This window comes from Artemia franciscana, chromosome 1 (genome assembly GCF_032884065.1).
Source record: "Artemia franciscana chromosome 1, ASM3288406v1, whole genome shotgun sequence".
Classification (NCBI taxonomy): Eukaryota; Metazoa; Arthropoda; class Branchiopoda; order Anostraca; family Artemiidae; genus Artemia; species Artemia franciscana.
The window spans coordinates 17,210,009-17,222,693 of record NC_088863.1 but is presented as its reverse complement, the minus strand read 5'-3'; the positions used below and the strand labels follow the sequence as shown (position 1 = coordinate 17,222,693).

General features: G+C 36.2%; 1 protein-coding gene across 5 annotated transcripts in view; it reads right to left on the bottom strand.

The window, feature by feature from the left end:
* Nucleotides 1–12,685, bottom strand: part of LOC136026365 (rab9 effector protein with kelch motifs-like) — a 116,942-nt gene that overhangs the window by 75,019 nt on the left and 29,238 nt on the right. For all 5 annotated transcript variants that reach the window (XM_065702935.1, XM_065702928.1, XM_065702919.1 and 2 more), the window contains exon 3: nt 1,514–1,665. In XM_065702935.1, the coding sequence (XP_065559007.1) occupies nt 1,514–1,665 (152 nt within the window). The remainder of the gene's footprint in view (nt 1–1,513; nt 1,666–12,685) is intronic.

The window sequence follows — 12,685 nt, the reverse complement described above, 5'->3', positions numbered from 1 at the left end:
TTGCCCTCCAATTTTTTGGTTAATTAAAAAGGCAACTAGAATTTTTAATTTTTTACGAATATTTTTATTAGTAAAAGATTTACGTAACTTATAAATTAGCTTACGTAAAGAGCTTTTGTATTCTCATATTTTTATTACATATATGAGGGGGTTCGCCCCCTTGTCAGATCCTCGCTCTTTACACTAAACCTTAAATTTTGTCCCAATTCATTAAGAATGACCCCAGAATCACAAAAGCCGTAGAATAAATAGTTGAAATTACTAAAAATACTTTAGCGTAAAGAGCGAGGTATTAGGAGGAGGTGAGCCCCTCAAATGGGTAATAATGTCTGTTTGTTTTAAGTTTTAATGCTGCTCCTTACTTCCAGCTGAAAGAACTTTTTCATATTTATTTTTTCATTGTTTTTTTTTTTAAATAATGCTAGTAAATACTGCGCTCCCTTCATGGAGATTTTCTTCCCCCATGACAAACTATCGATGGAAAGTTCCCCCAGCATATCCCCCTCTTCTCAACCCCTCCCCCAACCAAAATAATCCTCCTGAAAACGCCTGTACACTTCCCAATAACCATTACTATATGTAAGCACTGGTCAAAGTTTGTAACTTGTTGCCCCTCCCACGGGAACTGTGGGGGAGTAAGTCGTCCCCAAAGACATAGTTATAAGGTTTTTTGACTACGCTGAATAAAATGGCTATCTCAGAATTCTGATCCGTTGACTTTGGTAAAATAATTAGCGTGGGACGGGGCCTAGGTGCCCTCCAATTTTTTTGTCACTTAAAAAGGGCACTAGAACTTTTCATTTCCGTTAGAATGAGCCCTCTTGCAACATTCTAGGACAACTGGGTCGATACGATCACCCCTGGGAAAAAAAACAAAAAAACAAAAAAACAAATAAACACGCATCCGTGATCTGCCTTCTGGCAAAAAATACAAAATTCCACATTTTTGTAGATAGGAGCTTGAAACTTCTACAGGAGGGTTCTCTGATACGTTGAATCTGATGGTGTGATTTTTGTCAAGATTCTATGACTTCTAAAGGGCGTTTCCCCCTATTTTCTAAAATAACGCAAATTTTCTCAGGTTCGTAACTTTTGATGGGTAAGACTAAACTTGATGAAACGTATATATTTAAAATCAGCATTATAATGCGATTCTTTTTATGTAGGTATTGGTATCAAAATTCCATTTTTTAGAGTTTTGGTTACTATTGAGCCGGGTCGCTCCTTACTACAGTTCGTTACCACGAACTGTTTGAATCCACCTCAAATAAAAGTAAAGAGGGTTGTTCAGTCCTAAAACACAAAAAATTATTTACGTATTAGGTGGACTGCCGCCCTCCAAAAAATTTCTTAACACCAAGCTTCTATATGTTATAAAAGCTTGTACAGTAGAAACGGGCTTATAGGAGTTTTATCTCCACTCTATGCATATATCAACAGCAACAAACCAAAATACTGCTCCAATTTTTGACCTAAATCGTACATTTTCCAAAAAAAATCAAAATCTTCTTACTTCAGTTGAAAAAATCCATAGACATCCTGGTCCAAAGGTTAGGTATCCACCACCAAATACATAAAGCGAATTATTCCAAGCCACCATTGAGTGATCATGAAGCGCTGTAGGTTTCTTCGAAGACGGAAGTATTTCTTCCCAAGATACTGTATCTAAAACATCCAAAAGTCAAAATAAGTCAATTATAGCATTTTTGATTTTGTGCTTGTGTGTATGTGGCCGTTTTTCCCCCTCACTGTTCTCTATCTCTCAAAATACCTCGTATTAAAACAAAAATAACAAACAAAGGGACATATAAACTGAAACGAAGAACTAAGTAATATTTGGGCTATTTAAATCAGCTCATTTAGCAGTTCTTGGAGATGAATCTCCCCAGGTTATTGCCGTTCCGGGTAAAGAAGATCATCCAAGATTATGAAGTCGGGGAAGTATTGGGGGACAGATTTTTCTTACAGGTGCTGAGGCGCTAAAAATGACAAGAAATATTTTACGAAATTCGGGGTTGAATGTATATCAGTATAGAGGAAACCTTTTTATCCCCTGCACCCCTACGTGGTGGAAAAAGAAACATTAGGTCACCTTTTTTAGGGTGAAATTCAGAAACTAGGAGTTAAGGTTCAGTATTTAATTTAGGGTGAATAAGACTACCACTTGGGGTAAGAAGAGAATATATTGGGAGAATGATAGGATAGGATGGCTTATACTTTTGCCGCGTGGGTGGATATATGGATAAGAATGCGAGTCTCGTGACATTTGAACGTGAAGAATTGAGGCCTTCCGAAAGAATGTGTATTGGAGATTATATATTTGGCGGAGAATTGCTAGCGAGTATTGTGAATGATGAGTGCTTTGTAAGTATTGAAAGAATTGGATACTTTCTCAGGCTAACAATACAGCCCATAAAAAGTATTTGTAATTCATGTATTTTAGTTCTTTGTGCAGCGTAAATTAATTAGAATTAAATTGGTTATTTTGCAGTGCCATGGGCTTAGTGCTTCTAGATGAATAGAAATTAATAGTATTGACATTATTTTTATAATTATTCTACTAAACAAGGAAAAGGAATCCAATGTAAAAGGGATATATAAACGAAAACTTAAAACTAAAATCCAATGCGCACAAAACAATTTGAAAATGTACAATGAATTTTAAGAAGATGAAAGTACAATTCACACATAAGAAAAAATTACACTAGAAAATGCTGACATCTACTGACACCGACATAGACCGATCCGATCCTCTTCCACCGGTCCATTCAAAGCAATATTTTCTCCCTTCCATGTACTAGTTCCAGTTTCTTTGACATAGGTTTTAACGACCATTTCACTCCCAAACTGGAAACAACATGCCATTAATGTGGCCCCAGATGGGTGGCCAAAATCTTTAATCTTTAGCAATCTGTGAGCCTTAATCCGTAAAATTTAGTCTAGCAATTTTTAACTTTCTTCTTTTATAGCCTAGGAAAGTGAGATCCAATTGCATTTTTCTACACCTCACTCTTTGATATACTGTCGGTCGAACGAGAATATGAAAGTCTTCTTAGACAATTGTCTCTCATTATCATAATGGTCCCTGTCATTATCGTGGCTTCCAATTTTCTAATCTTTGTTCACGGTCTTATCTTGTTATTATTCCACACCTTTTTTAACCGTGAAGAACATCCTGCACCCTGGGTGTTCTACTTTTTACATTGTCACTGCATCCACCCTCTTCAGGAATAATACTAGCCAGGTAAGTCATGCAACCAGTTGTTTAACTATCTTGTTACATATCATCACCTATTCACTTTGATTTATCGAAGCTAATTAATCTTATTAACATTACTTTTTAAATCTGTTCTTTCAACTCTCAAAACCTCCAGAAATTTGATCATTTCACCAATGCTTTTATCTAGGAAACTCAAATTCTCCATACAATATAAATAAATCTAAAGTTTGCAAAAAGGTAAGCACTGGCCGTTAGAAATTGACCCTGAGTGAAGACAGTTGATTACTGTCCAACCATCAAAGAAAAGTCAAGCATACTCTATTATCAATTAACTGATTGATTCTCTTTTGTGTCAAAGATTTCTCACTCCTCCTTATTTTGAGTTACTGCTTCTAAACCGATTTGTAGTCCCTAAAATCTGTACGTGCTTTGAAATTTAACACCCAGGATTGGCCCGCAGAATCTCCAACCAGCGATTTTATTTTATTTTTGTAGAAAAAACGGAATAGAGAAACGTCAACTTGTCGTCGTTTAAGGTTCCATCCAAGGTAAATGGAAAATAATTCCATAATTTATCCCAAGGGGTTATTTAGCCATAAATTAGAAGTATTCTGCTTTTAAATCACGTGTATTCATTGATCACAATCTAAATCTAAGAGAGTTGTATCTTTTCCTTTGATAGTATGTTCTCCCATAGTCGTTGGCAAGTTCCTTAGGTAAAATTCATCGAAATCATCCATATAATTGGGGATACGAAGAAAAAAAGGTCAACCCCTGATTCTACACGGAATCGACTACAAAAATTGCTTACTATTCCAACCATGTTAAAATATTCTCCTGAATAGCACTAATCCCTGCAATACACAAGAAATATACAAGAAACATATACAAGAAAAGGACCTTCACTAAAGCCTTTCTATCACCTCAATCAATGCCTGTTAATAATCCATAAAACTGAAGACTAAAAGATCTGATAATACACTTCTTAATGTAAAGCTTCTCCCCTCCCTAAAACCGTACAGTTCTTCTCTTGATAATATATTTACAGTATCCTTTAGTCTAATAAGTATTAAGGTCATATGAAACTTAAGATCAGAAGAAATAGAAACCTACAATAACTCAAACTCAAAACCACCAGAAATTACAATTAAAAAATAAATGAAACCAAAAACGAACAGAAACTAAACAAAAATTCATAAAAAAAACACACACAACAGATACTAATATAAATGAATAAATAAATCTCAAAACAAGTAAATTTTAAGTTGAATATGCAAATCAAGCTTAAAACAGACAAAAATATTTTGTTATTGAGGCATAAAAGAAACCAAAACGAACAGAAATTAAATGAACAGCAAACCAACAATAGTTACTGATATAAATGAGTAAATAAATCTTAAGATCTGTGAAACTTGGGTTGAATATGCAAATCCAGCTTGAAACGAACAAAAGTCTTTACAGAGAAGAGTTTGGGTTTTGTCTCCTCTTCTCACTGTAAAAATCTAAAACCTACTGCGTCATTTGCGCTTTACTGAAAACTATTTGGGTCTTAAACAGTCTTAAACAGTCTTGAAAAGTACAAATAAAATCAAACTGAATGTTTGATATATAATGATATCAATTGTTGAAAGATCATCCGTTCAAGATTTTGTTTCAATGTAATTATATTTTCATTTTCAATGCTGCAATAAATAGAAAAGAAAATATTTGAAATATTATTCGTTTTCAGTGAAGCACCAATAACGTAGTAGGCTTTAGACTTTTACAGTTAAGGAAGGGGGCAGTATCCAAAATCTTGTTTGCAGTGAAGCTGCATTTTTCTTGGATAGTCTTGGAAAGAAATAATAAAATTAAACTAAACATTTGATGCATAATGATATTAATTGCTGAAAGCTCGTAAGTTTAAAATTTAATTTTATTGTATTTTTTATGTTTATTTTCAGTATTGTAATAAGTACAAAATAAAATAATTCTAATATGATTAGTTCTAGGTACATTGCCAATGAGGCAGTAGGCTTGAGACTTTTACGGTGAATGAAGGAGGCAAAACACAAACACTTCTTTGTAGAGATTTTTGTACATTTCAACCTGAATTTGCATATTTAATTTAAGTATCACTTGTTTTACGATTTATTTACCAATTTATATTAATAACTATTGTTTGTTTGTTTGCTATGATTGTTTATTTTCTTCTGTTCGTTTTGGGTTTCATTTATGCCTCAATAGCAAATATTTTCGTTCGTTTTAAGCTTGATTTGCATTTTCAACTTATGCTTTACTTGTTTTGAGATTTATTTATTCATTTATATTAGTACCTGTTTTATGTTTTTTCTATGATTGTTTATTTAATTTCTGTTCGTTTTGGGTTTCATTTGTTCTTTAATAGTAACTTCTGGTTGCCTTGAATTTGGCCTTTACTTTTACATTTCGTATGGCCTTTACTTTTCTTTAAAAAATTTCTTTTTCAGAATTTTTTTTTAATAATTTTTAATTCGTTTTGATTGCCAAAGTCTCGAGTTTTTCTAAATTTCCTATTTCATATCATTTTTTATTCTAAAATAAACTAACAGTTTTGTTAAGAACTAATAAATTAAACTGAATATTACACATATACCGATATTAATTGCTGAAAGCTCAACAACTGAAGATTTGGCTTCACCCGGGCCAGATTTAAAACTTTTACGCCTCTATGCCCAAGCGTTATTGCCACTCCGTTTTTGCAAGATTTTTGGGGTTATCCCCAAAATTTTGGGAATAGTGAAAGCCGCAGGACCTAGTGGGTCTATTGGTAAATCCTGGTCTGGTTTCACTGCAATTTTCATTTTACTTTCAATGTTGTAGCAGTAGCAGTAGTAGTTTTTAATGTTGTAATAAGAACATAAGAAAATATCTGTAACATAATTCCATCTAGTAAAGCGCCAAATACGCAGTAGACTTGCTAGAGTTGTCAGTAGAATTATAGCTTTACTGTTAGAGAATGGGGCAGCAGCCATACTCTTTTTTTGTAGTGAAAACACCATTCAGTAGAAGTACATAACCCCTACTCCCTGAAAACGATCACGGTCTAATAACAATCCATAAGCCAATTCTCGGCTTTGTTTGAATTCACTTCTCCCGGTTATTATAATAAAAAAAAACTAAGCTAATGTTGCAGAACTTAGTAGCCCCTTAAGTAAGAGAATGACAATTTTAATTAAGAGAATTGGTTATTTAAGTGAGAGAATGTTACTTTTATCATTTGAGAAACGGACAACGGCACTCTTGTTTGTAGTGAAGACACCATTCATTAGAAATACATAACCTCAATTCTTTTGGAAAGAAAAACTTTCGGAAAGTTATTTTATTAGTTTTTTATTCATTTTTTTATTGCAAAAAGCTTCAAGTTTTTAAAAAACCTCCCTATTTCAAAATAAGATTCTTTTTCAACATCAAACTTTCCTTAAAGTATCAAAACTAGTATCAAAGTAACAGTATCAAAGTAAACAAAGCCATCAAAGTAAACAAAGCATCAAAGTAACAGTAAACAACTTGCACTACTTACAGCCCTTGCATCGTAAATTAAAGCTACCACGTAAATCACTAAATCGAAGCATCAGAGTAAACAAAGTATTAAAGTAACAAATATTAAGTCTCGTAATTCAGAGCCATTTCCATGGGGCTGGGGGCCAGCCCAGGAAGTATAGCTATTTGGCCTTTGAACTGTTTTGAACAAAAGATCTATCTCCAAATTTAGACCGGATGCCCTTTTAGCAAGTGGAGTGGGGGCTAGCTAGCCATTGATCACTTTTGACTCTTGAAAAAGAGCTAGAAATCTCATTTCCCGATCGAACGAGCCCCCTCCAAAGCTATTACGACCAACCCTCCCGAAGAACCTTATATTCTAATAATGGGTAGCTTACATGAGTCACAATCCTTGTCCCGGTTGCAAGGGAAGATTTTTCTACCCCTGAGCTATAGTAATTTGAATTTTGGACTATTATGAACAAAATGGTTATTTTAAACTTTTGATAGGATGCACTAGGGGAAAAAGAAATGAATATGGGGTGGGGGGTCTTGTTACTTTTTGATCTTGAGTTTAATAACTTACAACTTAGATAACTTACAATTTTTATCGCGGTTGCTATAGAGAATTTTTCAAATCCTAATTTATAGTATTTTGAATTTTGGACTATGTTAGATAAAATGGCTATCTCAAAGTTTTTTCGTATGAATTTGGGGAAAAATGCGTGAGGGTATATACCCTCCGATAGCTTTTGACGACTCTTAAAAAGGTAACTAGAACTTAAAATTTCCAGTCAAACGAGCCATGTCTGAAGTTTATACGACCACCTCTTACATATAACCTTATATGCCCTCGAGGCAATGCTTGAAACACTTGCCCCCGGGTTCTGGGGGAATTTTTAAGCCCCAGAGTTTTTGTTATTTGATATTTAAACTATTCTGAACAAAATGGCTATTTGAAAATTTTGATTGGATGCATTTAGGGAAAAGTAGGTTGAAAGCGAGGGGGTCTAGTCACCATCGGATAACTTTTGACTCTTAAAAGTGAAATAGAAGTTTCGATTTCCAATAAAATGAGCCACCTTTGAAGTTTATACGACCTTGCCTTCCATAAAAAACCTTATACCCCTGCGGGGCATAACATAAAATACTTGCCCATGGGCTCTGGGAGGTTGTGTTAAACCCTGATTTTTTGGTATCTGATGTTTGAACTATTTAAAACAAATTTCTATCCTAAAATTGTATCAGATTAATTTGGGGAAAAAAGAGCTAGGGGTACTAGTTACCCTCCGATCCCTTTTCACTTTTAAGAAGTGAACTAGAACTTTCAATTTCCATTCAAATATCCCCTCCTTGAAGCTTATACAACCATCCCTTTCATAAGAACGGTAAATGTCCCCCAGGGTATAACTTACAGCGCCCCACGCTCCGGGGGATTGTATCGAACCGGAGTTTTTCTTATCTGACCTTTTAACTATTTTTTACAGAAAATTTATGTAAAAAATTTTATCGGATGAGTTGGGGAAAAGGGCAATGGGGGAGGGGCTAGTAGCCCTCGGATCTCTTTTGACTCTTAAAACGTGAACTAGAACTTTCATTTTCCAGTCAAATGAGCTCTCTCCAACGTGCATACGAGCATCCCTTCCATAAGAACCATATATGCCCTCAGAGCATTACTTACAACGCCCACTCCAGGGCCTTGGGGGGCTGCGTCGACACTGGAGATTTTTCTTATCTGACCTTTAAACTATATTTAACAAAAAAGCTGTCTAAAAATTTTCATGGGAAGGGTTTTGGGAAATAGGGTGCAGAGGGGCTTGCTAACCTCGGAATCTTAAAACGACGAATAGAAGTTTCAGCTTCCAATCAAATGAGCCCTTACTGAAGTTTATACGAGCATTTCTTTCATAAGAACCATACATGCCCCACGGATATAGCTTAAAACACCTGCTCTCGGGCCCCGGTGGTTTGTTTCGACACTGGAGTTTTAGATATCTGACCTTTGAACTATTTTTAAAAAAATGGCTATCTCAAAATTTGTATCGGATGGGTGAGGGGGAAAAGAGCGTGGGGGGGCTGGGGCTAGCTGCACTCCGATCTCTTTTGCATCTTAAAAGTGAACTAGAATAATCAGTTTCCATTCAAATGAGCCCTCTCTGAAGTTTTTACGACCATCCCTTCCATAAAAACCATATATGCCCCAGGCCCTGTGGTGTTGTATCGAACCGGAGATGTTCCTATATGAGCATCCCTTCCATTACAACCATGTATGCCTCAATGGGCATAAATTACAACGGCCGCCTCCGGAACCTGAGGGATCGTGTGGACTTTGGAGTTTTTGTTCTATGATCTTTGATATATTTTTAAACAATGGCTATCTCAAAGTTCTTACCGGATGGGTTTGACGAAAATAGGGCGTTGAGGGGGGGAGGCTAATTGCCCTCCGATTTCTTTTGACTCTTAGAAAGTGAACTAGTTTCAATTTCCAATCAAATAAGCCCTCTCTGAAGTTTATGCGAGTGTCCATTCCATAAGAACAATATATGGCCCAATTGCATAACTAAAAACGCCTGCCCCCCGGCTCCGGGGTTTGGTTCGACAAAGAAGTTTTTCTTATCTAACCTTTGAACTATTTTTAACAAATTGGCTATCTCGAAAAAAAATTCAGATGGGTTTGGGGAAAAAAGAGTGTGGGAGGGATGCTAGTTGCCCTCGGATCTCTTTTGACTTTTACAATTTGAACTAGAACTTTCAACTTCCAATCAAATGAGGCTTCTCTGAATTTTATACGAGTATCCCTTCCATAAGTGCCTTATAAGCCCCCAGGACACGACTTACAACGCTTTCCCCCCTCCGGGCCCTGGTAACTGGGGGGCTGTGTCGACACCGGATATATGTATCTAATTTTTGAACTATTTTTTAAAAAAATGGCTATCTCAGATTTTGTGTCGGATTGGTTTGGGGAAAAAATTGCGTCGGGGAGGGGGGGCTAGTTGCCCTCCGGGGGGCAAGATGCCCTTAGGACATAAATTACAATGCCTGCCCCTGGACCCTGAGGGATTGTTTCGACCCCAGAGTCTTGTTATGAACTATATCTTTGAACTATATGTAAAAAAAATGATTATTTCAAAGCTCGTATCGGATGGGTTTGCGGAAAATAGGGCATGGACAATATGGGCTGGTTACCCTCAGATCTCTTTTGACTCTTGGAAAGTGGCCCAGAATATTTAATTTCGAATCAAATGAGCCCTCTCTGAAGTTTATACGAGTATTGCTTTCATAAGTACCATACACGCCCCCAGGACATAACTTACAAAGCATGCACCCGAGGCCCTGGGGGGTTATGTTGACACCGGAGTTTTTGTTATCTGATTTTTGAACCATTTTTAAAAAATGGCTATCTCAAATTTTGCGTCCGATTGGTTTGCGGAAAAAACTGCGTTGGGGGAGGGGAGGGGAAATTGCTCTCTAATCTCTGTTGACTCTTAAAAAGTTAATTAGAACTTTTAGCTTCAAATCAAATGAGCTCTCTATGAAGTTTATACGAACATCCCTTCCATAAGAACCATAGATGCTCCCAGAGCACAACATAGAACGCCTGCCCCCGGGTCCCGGGGTGTTGTATCGACACCGGAGTTTTTCTTATTTGACTTTTGAACAATTTTTATCAAAATGGCCATCTCAAAATTTTATCGAATGGGTATGGAAGGAGAAGGTGTGGGGGGGGCTAGTTGCCCTCGGATGACCTTTGACTCTTAAAAAGTGAATTAGAACTTTTAATATACAATCAAATGAGCCCTCTCTGAAGTTTATAGGTGAGTCCCTTTCATAAGAATCAAATATGACCCCATGGCATAACTTACCACGCCTGCCCCCGGGCCCATGGGTGTCGTGTTGATACCTGAGTTTATTTTATCTGACCTTTGAACTATTTTTAATAAAATGGCTCTCTGAAAATTTTACCGGAAGCATTTGGAGAAAGAGGGGCGTGGGGGAGGCTAGTTACCCTCCAATCTCTTTTGACTGTCAAAATAGAACTAGAACTTTCAATTTCCAACCAAATTAGCCTTCTTCAAAGTTTTTACGAGCATCCCTTCCATAAGAACCATTTATGCCCCAGAGAATAAGTTACAACGCCCACCCCTTAACCCTGAGGGATTTGTTCGACACATTACTTTTCTTATCTAACCTTTGAACTATTTTTAACAAATTGGCTATCTCAAAAAATGTTCGGATGGGTATGGGGAAAAGGGTGGGGAATGGGCTAGTTGCTCTCGCATCTCTTTTGACTCTTAAAAAGTGGCCTAGAACATTCAATTTCCAATCAAATGAGCCCTTTCTGAAGTCTATACGAGCATATCTTTCATAAGTACCATATACGTCCCCAGGATATAACTTAAAACGCCTGCCCCCAGGCCCTGGGGGTTTTGCCGACACTTGAGTTTTTTTATATGATCTTTGGACTATTTTGAACAAGGTGGCTATCTCGAAATTTTTATCTCCGATCACTAATTGCCCTCCGATCACTATTGGCTCTTAAAAATGGAACTATAAGTACCGATTTCATATCGAATGAGCCTTTTCCGAAGTTTATACGATGACCCCTTCCATGTGAAGTGACTCTGGGAAAAATAAATGGATATAAAATAATAAAACATAGGAGCCGTATGGCCTTTACTATAGGCAACGCTATAGCGTTACTTCTAAAAGGGGTAGGATCAAAAGGATGACACTCAATAAAACACAGCATAAGAGTTTCTGATTCTAAAGTGTTTCCTACGGTTCTCGGCGTCTACCCCCCACCGAAAAGTAGCCCCCGCAGAAAATACCCCTTGAAAATATCCCCCGTGGAAAACCCCCACCATAGAAAATATCCCGAGAAAATACACCCCCGGAAAATAGCCCCTGCAAAAATATCCCCTGGAGAAATCCCTCCCAGAAAATACCCCCCGCGGAAAATACTCCCAGAAGATAACCCCCACTGGAAAATATCCCTCCCCCTCCCTGAGAAAAGAGAAAGCTTTGAAAAACCAAGTTTTTTCAACTGAAAGTAAGGAGCAAGACCAAACTTAAAGCGAACAGAAATTATTACATGTATGAAAGGAGTCGTCCCTTCCACAAGACTTTGTTCTTTACGCTAAAGTTTTGACTTATTGTTCTAATTCTTTAAGAACGATTTCTGAAACACAATGGCCGTGTAATTAGCATAATAAGCGTTGTTCTAAAATTCTATAAAAAAGCAACAGCTTTAGCTTAAAGAGAGAGGTATTGAGGAGGAGGCAAGCACTTCCATATACGTAATAATTTCTGTTCTTTTTGAGGTTTGAGGCTGCTCCTTTCTTTCAGTTGGAAAACTTGTTGCTTTTTTAAATTTAATTACTTACAGATAGTATTTGTTAATGGGAAACATACGGAACAAGTTTTTTAAAGGAAATTAAAAAGCCACACTAAACCGAAAATGAGCAGGAATAAAGTCAAATAATTTTCAAAGTAGAAACAATGGAGTCTAAAAGAAAAAAAACAATTTTTTTTAAATATATGGAGTCTAATACATAAAATATTTGTTTTCTATGAATTAGATTATGCCAATAAAAATGAACAGAAATTAATTTTAAAAACTTTTTTACAAAACAACTTTATCAAAGAATAGTAAAGAGCATCTTAATCCAAAACTGAGTAGAAATAAATTCAAATAATTTTCCAAGCGTAAAACTATCACAAATCACCATCAATAAACGAATTCAACCTAAAACGAACAGAATTTACAATAAATAACCGATTCAAACTCAAAAACAAGCAAAAATTAACATGTGTAGGGCTGACAGCCCCCCACACCTCCTTAAGACTAGAACATTGTTTTCACTTTACTGAAAACAAAGTATTTTCAGTTGAAAAGAAAAATTTAATTTAATTTCTGATCATTTTTAAATAATACCGGGAAATCCGTCTCTCTCTCAACGAAAA